The 19,409-nt window shown below is 47.2% G+C and overlaps 6 protein-coding genes across 6 annotated transcripts; 3 read left to right on the forward strand and 3 right to left on the reverse strand.

Annotated features, from left to right (window-relative positions):
• Positions 1–2,365: 2,365 nt before the first annotated feature.
• Positions 2,366–2,812, reverse strand: KD926_008559 (tautomerase family protein; the record flags this gene model as incomplete). Its single annotated transcript, XM_053101296.1, has 1 exon — positions 2,366–2,812. One exon carries the CDS (start codon positions 2,810–2,812, stop codon positions 2,366–2,368), a length of 447 nt encoding a protein of 148 aa, XP_052955096.1.
• Positions 2,813–6,140: 3,328 nt separating this feature from the next.
• Positions 6,141–6,551, forward strand: KD926_008560 (uncharacterized protein; the record flags this gene model as incomplete). The annotated part of the gene is made up of 1 exon (XM_053101297.1): positions 6,141–6,551. One exon carries the CDS (start codon positions 6,141–6,143, stop codon positions 6,549–6,551), a length of 411 nt encoding a protein of 136 aa, XP_052955097.1.
• Positions 6,552–10,503: 3,952 nt separating this feature from the next.
• On the reverse strand, positions 10,504–11,718 carry KD926_008561 (Zn(II)2Cys6 transcription factor; the record flags this gene model as incomplete). Its single annotated transcript, XM_053101298.1, has 4 exons — positions 10,504–10,755; positions 10,823–10,898; positions 10,972–11,583; positions 11,639–11,718. The coding sequence occupies 4 exons, from the start codon at positions 11,716–11,718 to the stop codon at positions 10,504–10,506; spliced, it is 1,020 nt and encodes a 339-aa protein (XP_052955098.1).
• Positions 11,719–12,007: 289 nt separating this feature from the next.
• Positions 12,008–12,988, forward strand: KD926_008562 (aromatic alcohol reductase; the record flags this gene model as incomplete). The annotated part of the gene is made up of 2 exons (XM_053101299.1): positions 12,008–12,040; positions 12,092–12,988. The coding sequence occupies 2 exons, from the start codon at positions 12,008–12,010 to the stop codon at positions 12,986–12,988; spliced, it is 930 nt and encodes a 309-aa protein (XP_052955099.1).
• Positions 12,989–13,345: 357 nt separating this feature from the next.
• On the reverse strand, positions 13,346–14,966 carry KD926_008563 (MDR family MFS transporter; the record flags this gene model as incomplete). Its single annotated transcript, XM_053101300.1, has 5 exons — positions 13,346–13,403; positions 13,503–14,026; positions 14,377–14,667; positions 14,725–14,856; positions 14,907–14,966. The coding sequence occupies 5 exons, from the start codon at positions 14,964–14,966 to the stop codon at positions 13,346–13,348; spliced, it is 1,065 nt and encodes a 354-aa protein (XP_052955100.1).
• Positions 14,967–15,470: 504 nt separating this feature from the next.
• Positions 15,471–17,547, forward strand: KD926_008564 (fungal specific transcription factor domain-containing protein; the record flags this gene model as incomplete). The annotated part of the gene is made up of 4 exons (XM_053101301.1): positions 15,471–15,572; positions 15,645–15,865; positions 16,124–16,451; positions 16,498–17,547. 4 exons carry the CDS (start codon positions 15,471–15,473, stop codon positions 17,545–17,547), a joined length of 1,701 nt encoding a protein of 566 aa, XP_052955101.1.
• Between the last annotated feature and the right edge of the window lie 1,862 nt (positions 17,548–19,409).

The raw sequence follows: 19,409 nt of genomic DNA on the forward strand, positions 1-19,409 counted from the left end.
GCCGTTCAAGGTACAGAATCTATCCTCTTTTCCTCCCTGGAATTCCCTCAAAATAAGAAGGTGATCGTTATGTCCTCGATACTAGGGTTGATCCCCCCTACGGCTGTTCGAGAAAAGGAGGTATTTATGAAAGCTGAGTACATTTCTATCAAGATGCATTCGATGCATTGGCCGAGACTAATGGGATATATAGACAACACGAAGAAGGTCATTCCGGTATACATCCCGATGGAGTCATCAGAAGGCTCTCTCAGGCATGGGTTCAAATATAGCGTCTCGAAGATCTCGGCTCACCAAGCCACGCGGGACTTCCTTGCCAGCCAGAATCCGCACTTCACCATTATCACCTTTCACCCCACTTTTGTCCTCGGCAAGAGCCTCATTCAAACAACAGCCCAGGAGATAGACGGAATGAACGTGTTTTTCTGGAATAGCCTGCATTCTGAGAAGCCGACAATACCGAACGTGTGGGTCGACGTACGGGTTGTGACCGAGGCACACATACGAGCACTCATGGTGCAGATCCCGTCTGGGACAGAACTTATTCTGTCGGCGCTGGCGGCGTCATGGAATGAGATAGCGGAATTAGAGAGGAGGAAGTGCCCTTCTCTTGATTGTAAACTGAAGCGCCCGATAGGGGGTTGCTCCACTACGTGAATCGACCATTGATCCATTGGCCCCACCTGGATCTGTCGGGTCTCAATGATCTCTAGGTTATTATCGAGGGCTACAATGACTCTCCCTAAGCTTTCCTGCTGACCTGAGGTGACTGAGTAGACGACAATGTCGGATATCAAGCGAACGTTCTCGGCCTCTTGGGCTGCAGCTTCTCGATTGGGCCGAATCTCGATCTCAGTGAGGGGACCCAGACACCATGGTGGTACCGAATATCATCCCTTTTTATACTACCTCTAGGTCACAAGGCTCGAAGCAATCGCATGTGGTGATTAATCGACCACGGTGGATCATTTTATTAATCATATCGTAAAGAATGGTACGACAATATCCCGTTTCACTAATCATACTAGCAGTGATTACCCTGTCCCAATATGCCTAGGTCAGGTTTGATCACTAATCTTAATGCAACATGCTTACATCTCTCAACAGTCGCCGCGGCTCAGGGTTCCGTAAAGCGGTCTCTGTATAGATGTAGCTTGGGATTTCAACTTTCTGTCGTACTATCAAGAAAGCGAGCTATCTCTGATTCGTAACGCCCTCCCCCTTCTACTACAAAATGCCCCTCCGCAAACACAGCATGTGTGTGTGTGGGTGTCGGTGTGTGTTACACTGACTCTCCTCTTCAAAGGGATATGCAGGAGCCCACGATCTCGTAGTAGACCAATACTTCCCATACTTCCTGATGACTTCAGAGCCTTGCCGCAGCCTATGATGGCCTGTATGCCTGGTGTTCTGTTTAGCGGCCCCATGGGACGCGACATGGAAACCTCTGTGATGTCTGCTCAAAGTCCAGTATTGCGCTCAGGATGCTACTGTCTTGCATATCATACTGCGTAGCTCCCTTACCCTAAGATCCCTCCTTAGCATACCTGATATATCATTGAATGCAGTCCCAATTTTTCTTTGCAGCGTTTGGCGTAGACCATTCGATCTGCGGCATGCATTGGTCTTATGTCCGCACCCACTGCTATTTCGGATTCTCTTTCATGCTCGGCCGTTCTGTAATCTGGAATGAACCTCGTATTCTTAGCTTGGCAATTAATCTTGCAAGAACAAACCGCGTCTACGGCTTTACCCGCGCCCTCAGACAACCTGGCTGAAGTAAGAATCAAGAAATATTCCCGAAACATGGTCGGCTCAACTCTGACCACTAACAAAATTCATAGGCCTCAAGGATAAAAAGATATTAGACGTGGATTAAGGGGAACCGTCGCTTGTTTGTGCTTGCTCCTCGCCCAATTGCTCCTATCTTAGTTCCTCCTTTTGACCATGGTAGATGCTAGTCCGGTAAGGTAATAAGGTAATCGCGGGACCTACGAGGCTAGTAAACTTTTACTACATTCCAATAGACAGCACGGCCTTGCGTTAACAGCTAAAGCTAGGCGTCATCTCATACTTAATCACCCCAACGCCTCCGTAATGATAGAGGAGGATTCGACGGGCATAAGTAAAAAATCAAGTTATAGAATTAGGGTACATGTTCATATTCGCAATGTCACCTGCGTGTCCCATATACAATACCAGGGAGGTGTGGTACGGGCCTGTAGATTCCTTAGCAATCTTAGTATCGGACATGTTCGGTACTGACTAAATTTGGACCTTACCCAGGGGATACCGCAAAATGAGCTCATCCACCCGCATAACCACTAGTTACCATTCAGGCAACCATTGACCAGGGGCTGACTATTCAAAGAAGAGATGGCAGATGCGCCCTGTCATGCTGAATAGGGCGATTGAGTCTCACCCATTCCTTCTCCTTGGTGGAACCGGCTAGTGGAGGATACATCCCATTGATCTTCCATTGCTGGCGCGGAGCGTCCACGATGAAATATTCCCAATCCAGACCCTTGGTTTTGAATCGTTCAAGGATCAGGTCAATCTGCTTCAAGAAGTCCAACCTGTCGGTTTCAGTCTTGAAGGTGCGAGCGATGTGCACAATACTGAGATTGACAAAGTTTGACCGATACTCTCCACCAACGAGCATGTCATTTGAGCCCATTTCGAAGAATTGAACATTGACATAGAAGGCTGGCAAGCCCTTGCTGGAGTATAGTTGGGTGATCTCTTTCGCCAAACCCACCTTGTCCTGCTTAGATAAGGCACCTTGAGAGTATTTAAAACTCCAGACCGGCATTTTTCTTTTTGAAGGAGAACTAAAGAATCGTGAAGGCCGTGTGTTTGTGCTCTCAGCAATGATTTCGGAATTGTTGGGAATGGATTGGAGAGGAACCATGGATGCCCTTTCGGACCTCTCATTTTAAGGACCTCCCTCAGGCGGTACAAAGTGGCACCACATCTATCTAGATTAGTGATCGCAATCACTAAATTAATGGACTATGTTTTTTATCAATAATCGAGCAGTCGGCGAGAAGAAGTGCTAAGAATACGACATCGACATGATAAGTGGGGCCTTAGCCTACTGCACGTTGAATAAAAAGTTGTGGCCGCGGGTGATGACTAATCCGCTTATATCATCGCCTTGCTTGACCGGACCGATCACGCAACCGTATTGATTTATGACGATCGTGAAGCCTCTCAAATTGCATAAATATCGGCTTCTTTATCGTGTAGTTAGAAAGAATTAAGACCTTCATTCATTTGAATATGATCATATAACTCGGTTGAAAAATCACTTCTTCGGTAGACCCACATATTTCTGTCACAAAAGTCCTTCAGCGTTGTAGCTCCCAACAACAGAAGGCCGTCTTCCCTGCTGACGCACTCCCTGGCGCAAGGAACTGCAACCTGCCCAGCCATTGCTGGGGTGATTAGTGATCACATTAGGAGCTCCTCGGTAATTCTGTCTTTTTTTTTTACTATATCCGTCTACCTTCTGCGGGAATTTAGCATGGTATCGTTATATCCACTAATACCAGGTTTTAGTAGCGTTGTCTGCTCGCTTGGCATGGGGCTGGAAATAATACTGGTCCAATAGGATTAAGTTCACACTGATTATTCTATGTCTCCGAAGCAATAATGTACGGAACAATGTTGATCTTAACTATGTTCTTGAGACTAATAGCGGACAGGCTATTAACCTGAGGCGGGTACTTCCTTCGAAATTGATCACATCTGCAGTACCAGGCTGATGGCATAGTAAATCGCTATCAGCTCGGCTGCGTCGACGGACCAGTACTCAGTTGATCTAATACAGATCTGTCGGGATCGTATAATATTCTGATTTTGGTCCAGGGCTACTGTTGCCGCGCTCAGGCTGTCCTGTTGACCCGATGCGTCCGCGTAGAATGTAATGCCAGGAGCTCCTTGTCTGATTGCGGAGTCTTCCCGTGCTTTCTCGCGGTCTGGCTCAATGTCAATCTCCATGAAGGCTGGTCTTTGCCATGGTGGTTGAGACCTTGGATCGATGATCTCCAGGGCTTGTAGTCAGTCAAGATCCATTGTCTTGAGGGTTTCTGCTAGCGGGAACTGGTGACCGGATCCTCTCAACGCATTTATCACAGGGCCGGGACCTAGCGCACTGCCAACGTTTAATGCTAAGAACAGAAGTGGATAGTCAAGAGCTTGGCCACTCATTTTGGGCTTCCTCGCCCTACATGCTGTACAGGCGTTTGACCGCTTCGCTCGTAGGGGACAGGCTGCCACATCTTGGAGGGATGAAATGGAGCAAGATCCCGTAACAGCCCATGACCAGACTGTGACGTCATGCTGTGAAGTGTTATCGAGGCTCCTTAACGTGAAAGGGGGTCCAAGTGTCGGATCGAGTGGCCCTGACGACTTGTTGTTCCCTTTGAGAAGCCGGATACCTCCAGTGTCCCGATCTCTGTATGGCGGCTGATAAGTATCAGGATCGCGGTGCGATCAAGATGAGAAAGATGCTTGAGTTCCTAAAGATGCAGCGAAGCTGCGAGAGAGCTCTCTACCGTGTGGATCAGATGGCACACTAAATTACATTAGGAAGGAGAAGCGGTCCAACAATAAGAATTACAAAATGCCACCAAAATGGTTACGCCTCCTTGAATGAAATGTGCTGAAAGGGGCCGCCTGGGGTACGCGGGGCTGAGGCAGCTTTGACAAGGCAACAAAATAGATCATCTTGCTCTGACCAGCAGCAACAGAAGGAGAACAAATAGGAAACCCTTTAAATAAGATCCTTAACAGATATAGACGTTTTATTGTCATTGATGCAGGCTCCCAGATAAGCAAAATTTTCGAGGTCGATATTCGACTTTTCCACAGAAGACGGTTAGCATCCGCACACTCTACGTCTTTTCGGGTCTTCACTGACAGTTTCCACTAGATCTTGACTTCGGTGAAGTGAAGAAAAGCAACTTCCAGTTTTTCAGTGCAGCGTCACGGTGTTCTAATGTGGACGGTGCGCAGTCGTCACTGCCGACAGTGTTGCGGAATATGTCAATGTTTGTGAATTTCACCAAAGTCACCAGATCCCATGTTTCACTTCCATGAACGGCTGAAGTGGGAAAACCTTGATATACAATTTCAAAGTCACCAGCCTTGGTCGCAAGTCTGCTGACTTCTTTAATGAATCTCTCAAACCAGGCTTCTCGGCCACTGCAAGGTGGGTGTGAATTTCCTGAATATTGCGCTTGCTCGTGCCATTGAAAAAAACAAAGCATAAAGACAGGGTGGTCTTCAGGGAAGTCGTTTGGTATATTATTGACAAGGTTTCTGACTTTTACCATTTTGGTCTTATAGATGAAAGATCAAGGATATTGTAAAAAATGTTCCATTAGATGAAGTTTTGTACTTAGATACCTCCGGTGGGATTTCAAGTTCACCTAATTGATTACAAATCAAGTCAGTTAACTAATTAGATGGTAACGATCATTTCCAGGAGGATTCAGATGGAATATCTAAGTCCACCAAAAGACCCTTTTGAGCCGAGATGTGCCGATTCATCACCTCTGGGGCATATTAACTAATCCAAGTAACATAGATATTAATGAGTGTGGGCCAGATGCATCCATGAAATGCGCATTTCTTGTTTCCAATATATGCCGGCAGTTCCTGCCATAGATGTACAGAGTGTGGGAGTTGTTGATCTCGGTCTCCGGCGGCAAATCTGAAGTCCCTGGCAGCGCTTAGTCATTTGGCGTTCAGGGTCTGGATCTTCGGGAATTAATTTTTGGTAGTTAACTAAGTTAACTCTTTGTTAGTTAGTTAACTAGTTAGTTATGTTTAATAATCATATTTTCTGATTAGTTAACTATGTGGCATGCCGGCACGTCCGAAAGGCTACTAAGTAGACGTCATTAATTATCTCTTGGGTATAAAGCGACAACGAAATCCAGGTAGTATTTTTTTAATTGCAAATTACCAATCTATCATCTTCAGTTCATTTTGTCCAGAATGTCTTCGTTGATTGTCGGTACCCTCCTGTCAGCGGCTCTACCCCAAATGATGTAACCAGTGAAGAACGATCAAGCGCCATCGATTTTGTCAACCGTCACAACTTTGTTTTTGAGGAATTCGACCATGCTAAAATGATTGATACTTTCCTCCCAAATGCTGTTGTTTACCATAGCCATGGTACCATCAGTGACCACAAGCAGAGGAAGGAATTTTTCGAGAAAATTTACGGATTTTTTATTCCGGGGATCTCCCGCAGTGCCACAAACCACATCGTTGATCATGATGAAGATGGAGGTGTGATTGTGCGGTATCAGGAAACCCTTATCCGATATGGTTGGCCGGGTGACGACACGGCTGCGTTTACTCAAGAGGATGTGGTCAGAGAGAATGGACTGCCGGCCATATGGTGGATTGGGACCAACATTGATCGGCTTCGAATGACATCCAACGGTTGGAAGATTTTTGAGCGGTATCTTGGAACACCTTTCAGAAATGGCGCTCTCGACCTCGATCGAGCGCCTGAGAAAGTGTCAACTGTGTGACCGCTCTTCACATAGGAGACCTTCCTATTCTGGATATCAATATTGGTAACTACCAATCCTTGAGGGTTATGTAGATTTTTCTAATATTTCCATAGCTTAAAAATTATGTCTTGTTTAGTTGCTTTATCAGGTTGGATTACTTATCATTTCTATGTATTTAACCGACCGTGTGTAGCTAGATTCTGAAAGAATCAGACCTTCATTCATTGATATTCCTTGTGGTTGAGATCAAGTAATTACGCCTAGACTGACGCTCTATAAAGAGCTAGTATGCTATTACTCTTTGAAGCATCAAGTATGGACAGCAAGGACAGGACCTTTGTATATGGCACGATCATTTTGCTCTCAACGCAATTGATAAGAAAACGGGTCACGCCCGCAGCGACAGGCTGGTTTCGTAGTATGAGATCAATCAAACATCATAAATCCATTAAAAAGTGTGAGGCGCGACTCAAAGCTTTGAATTCGTTACCTAAAGAAAACGATAGGACTCCGGCGGCTTACGAATTGCTTCATTCCTGCAACAACTACGCGGACCAAGGGGATCTCGATTACTAGTTCTCGACGGCCATGGGAGACATCTTACGCCTCAATTCGACAAGGTATGCAAGGACAATAATATCAAATGTATTTGCATGCCTCCGCATTCATCTCACCTCTTACAACCACTAGATGTTGGTTGTTTTGGTCCTTTAAGCGCGCGTACGGAGGCCTAGTTAAAGCAAAGATGCGCTTAGGATTCAACCATATCGACAAGCTTGACTTTATAAAGGCCTATCCCACTGCGCCCAAGCAAGTATTCACGATATAGAATATTTAAAGCAGCTTCAAAGCAGCGGGGATACTTCCTTTTAATCTTAAGAAGCTTCTTAAGGGGTTAAATATTCAAATATCGACTCCGAACCCCCTAGCCCCGGGGCCTCAACGAGCTCCTCCGCGCCTGCCACGCCTTATACAGTCCGTCAACTATATAAAAAAGCTTCGTCAGTCAATAATCTGCTTGCTAGAGGCTGTCAAACCTTATTTAGTCCTTCCAAGTGAGCGCTAGATGAGCCTATAAAGGGCTGCGAAATGGCTTTATAATATGCAGCAGTGACCCTTAAGGAATTGAATAATCTCCCGCAGGTACTCAGGTTCAGCAGCAGAAAAAGAGACAATCTAAGTGACAAGTACTTCCTTGCAATGGCCTCCAAGTTCAAGAAGCAAGGGACTTAATTACGTTGAGAAATGAGCAATTAAGTTTGGACGAAGGGGGCCCTAGTAGTTCTGCTCCGCTCGCTTCTGAAGCCCGAAAACGTGCACCACCGAGGTGTAGTGGGTGTGGTATACAAGGCCATATTAGAACCTAGAGTCCTAATCGTCGTCGAACTTAGTTTAATTAATAATATTAAGAATTGCGTTGTTGAGAATAGCTTCAATATCGACTAGTACCTATGGATTGGATCTGGATAGAATGTAAGTGGTTATTCCCCGTGTTTATATCTGATTACCAAAGACAGCAAGCACTGACTGGCTCGGGATATGGATAGTTTGTGAGTGATACTTCCTCTATTTCTAGATGACCACTAGAAGGCGGGACTAATTAAGTGCTTTCGCTCTAGTAATACAAACCGAAACCACAAAAGCCAGAATACGGCATGTCTCTTCAATAACATGGGTTGTCATTCATATCACAGCTGCTATGGGACCTCTGCTAGTATTTCTACTCGAGTGCTGCTTTCTGTTCCAGCTTACGGGTATACCCGTTACATCGACAGTCGCTTTCTTTGCCTTGGTATAGGTTTTCCCCTATTAGATTACGTTTCCCTGTACTGTCATGCGAATGCAAAGGCTCATCATTCAATTGCTTATCTGTCGTAGAGAATAGTTGCTCATCCAATGTTTTCTCTGCTAGTTTTGCTTGTTTCCAGCATTGTTCCAATATATTTATGGGCTTGGATCAGCTGCTTCGGGAATGGCGCAGTGTCTCAGTCAAGTTGCACAATATGAGGAGGGGAAAAAGAGACTGTCATAAAGAGTAGTCCGCATGAACTCATCTCTAGTCATACAACCTGTAAGGGACATAATCTCGGGGAGAACCCCTCCTGCTAGTGACAGGAATAATAGCGGAATGCTTAGTACCAGAATAATGACCACCAGGAAAGCCAAGATTGGTAGAAAGAACACCACCAATGGGGCCTACCATCACATTCCCAACTCCCTTGCCAATGCAGAAGAGGCTAAAGATCATAGGCATTATAGTTAGGTCATCACTAACAGCCGTACTCATGCACGCCCACATGACCACGTACCCAGCCATAGACCAGCACGAATATTATCAAGGGTCCCAGGGAGTGGCCCAGCCCCCATAAGGTAAGCGTCGCGGTTGCGATCGACAGGGTCGAGAGGAGAACGAGAATGTCAAGATAAAGTCACTTATTAGATAAATAGCCAAAGGTGAACTGGCCCACGACTTATGATACACTCATAATAGCCAAGAGCATTACACCCTAGGTATGGCTCAATCCAATTAATGCTGCGTAAGATACAGATATATCAACGAGAAGAAGCAACCAAGACCTTAGACAACATTCAAGGCCAAGTAGATCCAAAAGAGGGGGTGCTTTAGAAAGCTAGAGTCTACTCGAATGCCGAATAGACACTTTCCGGTCTCCGTTGCCGATGAAAAGGCCGTGGTGGTTGTCAAGGACCCCGATGCTGAGTCTGAAAACAATACTCAACGTTCATAGTAAGCTTCCTCTATCTTCCCTCATGGAGGCCAGTAACTCGTTCGAACCCCCTTGCTTGTATTGAACGTCTCTTCTAACTTGCACCCATCTAGTACCAACGATGATATCTGGTAGTAGCTGCTATTCATTCATTTGCCCCTTTTGTCCCATGTGCTCTTTCATCTGGAATTACACCCCCCATTTTTCGGTGTCTCCTTCCTTTTGAATCTTGGCCCTGCGAAGCAGTGTTTGGTCAAACTCAAGTACTTTGCCTCCTGTCGCTGTGTGTTTTTTTCTGCATCCATTCTTTCTTTAATTTACCAGATGCAAGGCACTCTCCAGACTGCTGTGAATTAATGCATATTCCTCACATTCTATACATATTCTATGAGCACACACCCGTAGTAATGTACAAGCAGGTTTGCTTCGGAGGCATCTATGACGGAAGTTGGTGATCAAGACTAGTCCTATTGATTGATCAACGGGAAGAACCTAATGGTCGGCATCTGCTTTCCTCCAAGGCAAACACCAAAGAAGTAAAGATGCTGAAGTGATGAAGACTCATGAATAGTCCTAGGGGATCGTGGCCCAGAAGTTCGAAACGGAATGTTGTAAATGATAACCTGCTCTTGCATGTAATGGCCCGTGTCGTTGTTTCTATGTAAATATTCAAAGTTTTAAACGAAACAACGCTAGGCTATGAAAGAACGTGTAAGCTCGATTATTGAGGACTGTATCTTTTAAAAAGCATCAAATTGACGTCTGATCTCGAAAAGTAGACTGACAAGTCATACTTTCAAGTTTATCAACATAGTAGCCTATCTCTGTTAATATCCGCTCCAGTTACTTGTTAAGAATGAGGGAAAGGCGTGCAGCTTACTAGCAGCTCCCCATCTTGTCCCAATATACCGTAAAAGATCTTTCAAAGAGTGTATTGATGGCTCCGGATCAGCACCCCCGGACAACCTTACGTCTCGAAGATAGACAACCGCGGCTTTATAGATGCAGTGCATAATGAAAACAGGCATTTTTGCCACTTCCGCTTTTGTGGGTATGTCTTTTGCTCCGTGACTGATCTCAAGAACCAAAGATTCTAAGATATTGATGGATGTGCGGGCGCAATACTCATTGGCTGGGATGGTAACGTGGGAAGTAAATTCAAGGACTTCTAGCATTGCGCTATCCCTTCGGATAAGCGCTCGTGGTTTAAAAGTGGATCGGATAGGCCCGCAGGCGTCGATGGCTTACCTTCGGTATATAGCCAGGGAGCTGGACGATAGAGGATCCAAGGTAGGGCTTTCTCTCTGGAATGTTGCCAACAGCGAGGTCAAAGTCTTGATGATGTGCAATGCGTCTAAGCGTGCCTCTACGCTTTTGGGTGGTGGAAGCGAGATGAGCTCATGATACTCGTGGATATGGGCAAGCACGTGCTCCAAGAGTCCGGATGAATGGAATAACTTCGTGAATGGATCGCTCTGCATTGTTTCATCAACATCCTATGGATTTCTCAGGGTCAGGAGATCTCAATTCTAAAACGCGATCATTGGCTTTCATATCACTCACATGATTGTTGATCGCTGCATCTACACGTCGTCCGCGGAGAGCGCTAGGTTCATTGTCGCTCTCCAGAGAGGTATATCTACCAAAGAATACGAATGGGCATCACATTTCCCAGACGGAATCCAAGGGACTCAAGGGGATAGTAGTGTTACCTATCTGTGATAATAATGCCCCGCCAGGTCCGTCGCGCCTCCTCTGCTTCTTGTGGATCCAGAAACACTTTATGCAGGTCCTCAGACGAGGCGGCACTGGCCCCGAGAGCGATCGCCGCCCGGACGTTAGCTCCTGCCGAGATATAGGCAGCCGGGTAGATTGCATGTCCGATTTCGAAAACAGTCAAAAGAAGTCGGGCCTGCAGCAGGTCCAAAGAGTTCGTGCCCATGGCCTCAAGTGTGGCGATGAAGCCCTTCACAAGAATATATAGGGATCGCGTTTCAGCCGACACTGCCCCATCTATAGGCATCGTACACACGAGGAACATACAGAGGGTCAACACGCTAAACTCCGACGGGGCAGGTTGAGTCCGGAATTTCCAGAGCCGAGAGTAGAATGCGGTTTCGGCCACGACTGGCAGCCAGGCGTGCACGGTTCGGAAGTATACGGCGACGGCCTCTTGTAGTTGGGGGCCGTCGCCCACAATCGACGAGACTTGCTCTTCCAGGGTATAGCGAATATTCAGCGGCGTCAGGTCACTCAAGTCGGGAACAGATATGGGACGAGGTGATTCAGCGTCGATCACTGGATATGAACAAGACTTGCTCAATCTAGACCCAATCAGTTAGCATGTTAGGTCCGGTCACCATGTCAAGAAGGGCATACCGTTTGCAAAGAGAGCACACGGGGAAGAGTTTGTCGCATTTCCGTTTCTGCTTCCTGCAGCGGATACAGGCTTGAGACATGGTGAACTGACAATCTCCGAGAAGAGACAAGACGAGACCAAATGAGACAAAATGAGGTGGGATACGATGTAGAGAGTAGAAGGAATGCGGGTGCGGGTGCGGATGCGGAGGCTTGACCCTGTCAGGACTAGCGCAGATCGATATTATTAGCTGCCTAATGCGGTTTAGCCTCCGCCTCTGCGTCCGCACCAGATCTATACGGAGTGCACTATAAACTCGATGTTTTTATCTCTGTCGGTCTACAACTGAGCTTTTCAACAGAACTCCAAATTGTCATTTGCATTATACCATGAGCATCATCCGCAATGTCGCTATCGCAGGGGTATGTCTCTATCTGCCTTCCACGGCAATTACGCTTACTGATATTCTCCAGGCCTCAGGCGATCTCGGCGCCCCCATACTCCGAGCCCTCATTGACAGTAACCTCTTCAGTATTACCGTTCTCACGCGCCACGAGTCCTCTGCAAAGTTTTCAGACTCTGTTCACGTTCTCCGCGTTGACTACACCTCCGTCACCGACCTGACCGCAGCACTAACCGATCAGGACGCCGTCGTCTCCGTTCTGACCAGCAACGCCATGGAAGCCCAGCTACCTCTCATCGAGGCATCCATAAACACCGGTGTGAAACGGTTCATCCCATCCGAGTTCTGCGCAGATTGCGGGAATCCCAACGCGGCCACCTTGCTCGTCTACCAGTCCAAGAACGCAGTGCACGAGCTCCTCCAGCGCCGTGCTCGCGAGAACCCACAATTCACCTATACTTCGATCCGCATTGGGCCGTTCCTCGACTGGTCCCTTGCCTTTGGTTTCTTTCTTAACTTGAAGCCGGAGCCGGGGTCGGAGGCCATCACCACGCCCCTCTACGACGGCGGAGATCGTCCATTTAGCACGTCGACCTTGACCACGATCGGTCAGGCGGTGGTAGGTGTCCTTCAACGGCCCGAGGAGACAAAGAATCGAGTCGTCTTCGCTCATGATCTCGTCACCACTCAGCGGAAGATCCTGGCTATGGCGCGCGAGATCGCGCCGGATCGAACCTGGAATCCGGTGGACGTGAGTACCGAGGACATGGAGGCCGCTGCGCGGGATAACTATGCCAAAGGGAACTTTGACTTGCAGGCGTCGATGGGGTTCTTTTGCCGCTCGGTGTTTGCAGAAGGATATGGAGGAGAGTTTAAGCATGTGGATAATCAGTTGCTTGGGATTCCGGAGAAGTCGGACAAATATCTGGAGGAGAAGATTCGAACTGTGTTGGCGAATAGCTCCTGAGGGAAATGTGTTTTATTTGTTGGACAATGTGGCAATGTCAGCCAGTTTAACTCCCGGTCTTAGTGATTCAATCCATTTGTGTCTTTTTCGCTTCCTGGCTCTATATGTCTGGATGGGAAGGGGCCAATATTTCACGGAGATGTTACTTAAAAGGTCGACATATACGTGAATAGATAGATGCCTTTCTCTTTTCAATGAGAGTATATTATTCAGTTACGGACAGACTATATAAACTGCACATACATTTAGCGAACAGGTAAAAAGATCATGAATCAAATCGAATACTTCGTACATCTAACCAAAAGAAAAAAGACTCCCCTTTCCATCCAACCCAGGCGCCTCATACACATAGACCATTTACACGGCCTCATTCTCTAGCTTCTTCGTTGTTCCCTTGGAATCCTCATCGTCAGATCTTTGATGCTTCGCCTTCGCAAGTATGCTCTTCCACTCCAACCCAGCCGTCCCGAGCATAGTCAAACACGACATGACCAGCCCAACCACAAACACTTACCTCAGCGCCTCATAATAAACCACAAGAGCCGTACCCCGTAGTCCCTCCGGCAACAAACCAAGCAAAGACGTAGCGCCGCCCGACGTGACAAATTTCGGATCAAAACCCGGCATACCCGAAAGGCGACTAACCGGCTGATTATCCAGCACGTTCTCCCCAACAGAGATGAATATAGTCGCTCCGAGAAGCTGCCCAAAGAACATCAGCGACGAGCCGATCGGGACATCTGCGGCTGGAAGAACAGTCTGTGCAGCAAGATTGGGAGCCTGAAAGGAGAGACCCATCCCGAATCCGTAGAGGATCTGATATCCGATCCATTTGCCCTCGCTGGTGTCGACCTGGAGAGTTGTGAGGAGGCCGGCCCCGATGGTCATTATCCAGGATCCGCCAATAGCGAAGGGCGTGTAGTATCCGGCTTTTTGAGTGGCGAGGCCCCCGACAATTGATGCGAGGACCACGGCTAGCATCAGTGGGAGGAGGCGGATGCTAGACTCCACGGCAGAGACAGCGGTGATGGATTGAAACTAGATCGGGAGGAAGTACGCTGTGAAAGGATCAGTTGGATGTAGGACTATAGGCGAACGCTGACTTACTATAGATGTATGACGACGCTCCGACGCATATCGTGATCCAACAGCCAGCGGCAATACTGCGCTGTTTGAAGATCCGCGGGGGAATTGTTGCTGTCTTGGGAAGCAGGAATTGAACGGCTACAAAGCCTATAGCCAGGACCCCCATTAGAGTCAATAAGGCAATGATACGGCCGTTGCTCCACTAAATGCTGATTAGTAGTTGCTTAAGCTAAATAAGGAGCATTTGGGTATCTCACAGCACAGGCTTGGCCACCCCACTGACGTGCCAACAGAAGACACACCATACAGGATATTAGGATCACAGTACCAACAGCGTCCAGTTGTGAAACCTTATCCTTCCAGACCAGCTTGGTCGTATCTCGATCAGGCACCTTCAGACAGAAGATGATGATAGCCACTGCCACGCCACCGAACGGCAAGTTGATATAAAAGCACCATCTCCAGGTTACATTTGAGGTAAATGCACCGCCAATCAGCGGTCCTACTATGGAAGCAATGCCAAAAATAGATCCGAATAGACCTTGGATCTGAGCACGCTTCTCTAAAGGAACAGCATAGACAATACACATGATCTGGAGACAACATTAGCTTTCTAAATGGGCTAACTTAGGAAATTATAATTAATTTACAGATCCAGAAAAGATACCGGCCGCACCAACTCCGGCGATTGCTCTTCCAGCAATAAAAGCTGCCGAGCTAGGCGCTGCTCCGCAGACTGCAGATCCAACCTCAAAGCGTAGAACGCACGCGACCAGGACGCACTTTATAGGGTAAAATTCATATATATTTCCAAGCAACAGCTGAAACGAACATGATGCCAATGTATATGCGCTTCCATACCAGCCGACATCCGACAGGGAATTGAATTCATCGGTGATTTGAGGGATGGTCTGCGGCAGCTGAGTTAACGTCTGGGTTTTCAGAGATTTCGAAGCTGATGATGAGAATATACCGTTGAGATGCTTGTTCTGTCCAAAGCTACTAAAAAGATGCTCATCAAAACAGTGATTATTAGAAGGAGGTCTTCACTGTGGATTGCTCCTGATGGGCACTCTTGGGTTGGTTGACATTGTGAGAAGCCATGTTGGTCGGGTTGATTGAAGCAACTTGCGCTCTAATATTTAGACCGGTATAATTCTTGGAGGCTGCTGTCTATTAAATACTAGGAATGGTGCGCATTTTTCAACTGCCCGCAAAGAAGACGATGGCGATATAGACCCGTCGACCAATCACGGGAGCGGTTCGGGAGTTAGAAAAACCCGAGCTTCTAAAAAGGCCGATAGTTTCCTGCTTCTCCATATCCATACCCATACCAATTCCATCAAATTCCCCGAACTCCGAGTCAAGGACTGTCATTGACTCCGTTATTCCAACCATGTCAACGGGGTTGCCTACGCCAGAGCAAAGTGATATGGCCACTCCTTCCCGGTTGAAGTCCCCCCGACCTCTCGCCTGCGTACCCTGCCAGCAGCGAAAGGTGAGATGTGACCGCAGATCGCCTTGCACAAATTGCATCAAGCACAAGGCGCAATGTATGCTAGCCACACAGAACCGTCGGCGAAAATGCTTTCCGGAGAGAGCCCTTTTGGATCGCCTCCGGAAGTATGAGTCTTTGCTCCGCCAGAATAATGTCAGATTCGACCCGCTTCATCGAGACCGCGTCGGCTCTGAAAGCAGTAATGATTCGGATCATGAGCAACATGACGCCAGTGACACACATTTGTCACATCCTGTGAATTCTTCAGGACCTAAGAAGTCTTACGAAGCGAAGTACGTTGTTTGTTGATCTTTTGGCCTCTTGTTCTCCAGGTGGGCTAACTATGTCAGAAACATGTGGCTCGCCATGAATTCAGGGGTTAGATAGCCTTGTCTAAGTTATACTAAAATCATCTGCTGACATTTTAAACAAGCTCCGAGACACCAACAACGAGATTACAGTCAGAAAGGCGTGGGACCAAGGGTCTCACGATGACGATCACCTTCTATTTTGCCGAATGACGGCTGTTGATATATCTACTCTTCACCCAGATCCCATTCATATCTTCCGGCTATGGCAGATCTATCTCGTAATGTCGATCCTCTGCTCAAGGTCACTCATACTCCAAGTCTCCAGGGGCGGATTATCGAGGCCGCCGGTAACCTTGCAAGCATCAACCCGGTCCTCGAGGCGCTTATTTTCGGCATATATTGCATGGCCATATTAAGCCTATCTGTAGATGACTGTCAGAACATGTTTGGTTCTTCAAAAGAAGACCTTTTGGCCAAGCCCCAATTTAGTTGTCAGCAGGCTCTATCGAACTGCGAGTTCCTCAGGTCAAGTGATCGCGACGCTTTAACAGCGTTCTACCTATATCTGGTGCGTCACGTCACAAATACTCTGACAGGCACTAACCCTTGTCCAGGTCTCATCATTCTCTGATAGAAATCCTCGGTCCCTCTCTTCTATGCTTACCATTGCGATCCGCATAGCTCAACGCACGGGGATACACAACGAAGCGACTCTAGCCAGATACTCTGTGATCGAGGCTGAAATGCGCCGGCGGCTTTGGTGGTCGCTCGTGCTCTTTGACTCTCGCATTAGCGAGATAACGGAGTACAGTATCACCGTGCTAGCTCCTACCTGGGACTGCAAGATTCCCCTCAATGTCAGCTATTCGGACCTCCAAACAGAGATGAAAGAGCCTCCGGTAGCCCGGGAACAAGCCAGCGAGGCTATCTATGCCGTTACACGCAGTGAACTTGGAGAATTCATCCATCACGCACCATTCCATCTCGATTTCACTAACCCGGCCTTGAAGCCCATTGCCAAGGATCTGCCAGATGGAGGCGATATCGGCGCTCTGGAGAAGATAATCGAGAAGAAATATCTCGAAACCTGTGATCCCCAGAATCCACTCCACTTCATGACTATCTGGATGACGCGAGCACAGCTCGCCAGATACCACCTTGTCGAACATTACTCGAAATATTCTAATTCGTCTTCGCATTCGAAGGAGTCGCAGCGCGATGCTGCTATGTCCCATGCGTTGGGCATGCTTGAATGCGACACTAAGATCATGACATCCCCTCTGACCAAACAATTTCATTGGTTTCTTCATTCCAACTTCCCGTTCTTCGCATACATCTACATCCTTCAGCGCCTGAAAGAGCGCCCTATCAACACGCAAGCTGAACAGGCCTGGGAAGTAATGAGTGACAATTACGAAGCTCGATTCGGTTCCCTGAATGTAGTCGATAATCCTCTCTTCCGAACTTTTATCCAAGTTGTGCTACCGGCCTGGGACTCCTTCGAGGTTGCTTTCAAACGGCATGGAGAATCATTGTCTCCGCCAAGAATTGTGTCAGATATCAGACAAAAGTTGACGGAAATACCACGAGACACAGAGACCCCGGGTACGGATTATAACACTATGACTGGACTGAAGGACCGTTTCACAGCCCATGAGCTCTAATGAGCACAGTTTATTATATGCCATGGATAACCAGGACAGTTAGGGACCAATGGGGTTATTTTCAGATATGTCGGCACAAGTTTCGCTGATGGATAACATGGACCTGTTCAGTTGGGCTTCACCAGCGTGGGCGCTGGGCCAGCATACTGGCTGGATATTCTACATCTATAGATGTAACGACCCACATTAAGCGACTGATTTGATCCTGGTACAGTTACATATATCCAACTTTACGAATTGATGGCAGCGATTTCCATCGAAATAATCAAAATTATTTGCGAGAATGACTGATTCTAGGTGAATATAATTTGTATGAAATTTCCATGGGAAGATCCTCGACAATATTATGCTCATGAAGTGGTAGCCATACTTGCCAGACACTTCTCACTATGGACCTCAACCACCCACAAAGTCTCTTCTTCATCATATGCCCAAACCATTATTAATATACCATTTCGACAGAAGATAATGGTAAGCGAGAGAAAACTAGCCAGTGTTATGTTCTTTACTAAACCAATAAGATTAAATAGGTCTGTAAAGCGTCAAAGACTGACTTCACTGTGTACCGCATTATTTTGTCACTTCTTTTTTTCTCATTTCTTACATGAATAGACTCTACAAAGTTTACCCACCTCCACCATTGAATAAACTATGCCGTGATGAAACATATATTCAATATAGTTCATGCATGAAATCTTCCTATCGAAATCTGGAGCAATAACGTCCAACTCTAAACTTAAACCGCACGACTAGTACGACTCACTGTGTCAGGGATTGGAGAGCCCTAAAAAGAAGAAATTTCCAAGCAATATCACATCCAGCGTAACTTTAGTTTGACAAAACCGAGAAGACCCGAGCTGGGGCCTGCTCTGACAGTGACTGTTGCATCTTCCCCCCCCCCCATTGTCATAATTTTTTGACACGGACCTTTCGTGGTTCTGTGGCGGTCAGCAACCATGGGAGCTACGGATATCATATTCGGAAAGATGGAGCGAGATGCGCCATCTCCTCATGAAACAGATCGGCGGCAGGCCTGGAGATGCGCTCGTGCCGTGGTCGGGAATATACTACCTCCTATATAATTAAACTGCAAGGAGACGCTCGGGATATTCCGTCGGATGCGAAGCTGAGTACCTTCCGGTTTCTTTCTTAAGGACGTGGAAAGTTAAGTCCGATGTTGAACTTGTTAGTAAAGGGATTATCAGGAAACGAGTGTTTCAGGAGCTCAGATCATTGTAGCTCGAGGTCCATCGGGTGTTTCTCTGACTCGTACGCATAATTGGGCTGGGAGCTTGATGAAGCTTCACAAACCGTAACTGGGGACTCCTTTTGCGAGTGCTGTTCCAGGGGGTTGTTTGGATGAAGGGAATCAGAGTTTAGTCGCATGTGAATTTTTGTCCTGCCTTATTGGGGATTTGGGGTAAGGCGACGGTTGTCGATCACCCCAAAAAGGGGATCATAAGTGAGGAACCGACACCCTGGGTAACCCGAGATGGGCTGTTGAGATAGGGCGTAGTCGGAATAGAAGCTAGATCTGACTCGGAATTTGTCGCAGGAAACATCTTAGCGTAGCGCTCACCTCGTCGTCTAGACTTACGGTTTGTGAGGAGAGATTAGTTACCGTATGCTCGCGCGACAGCCCGACTACCTAGGTACCGACTTAGCAGGTAATTCCCGTAGGTAAGTTGTTCCCTTCCCATCTTCTCCGCACATGATGTCCAAGCTGCAACGCAGTCAACATGAAACGCCGATTTGTCAAATTGTAGTCGATCGCCTATTTTTGTCATAGGGAAAGCTGTCTGGCTCTGCAGTCGGCTCCAGACTGGTCGGCAAACAACAACTGAGCCCTGGACGAATCGGGT

The sequence above is a fragment of the Aspergillus affinis genome, assembly GCF_023601865.1.
Source record: "Aspergillus affinis strain CMG 70 chromosome Unknown NODE_57_length_199529_cov_86_754292, whole genome shotgun sequence".
Taxonomy (NCBI): Eukaryota; Fungi; Ascomycota; class Eurotiomycetes; order Eurotiales; family Aspergillaceae; genus Aspergillus; species Aspergillus affinis.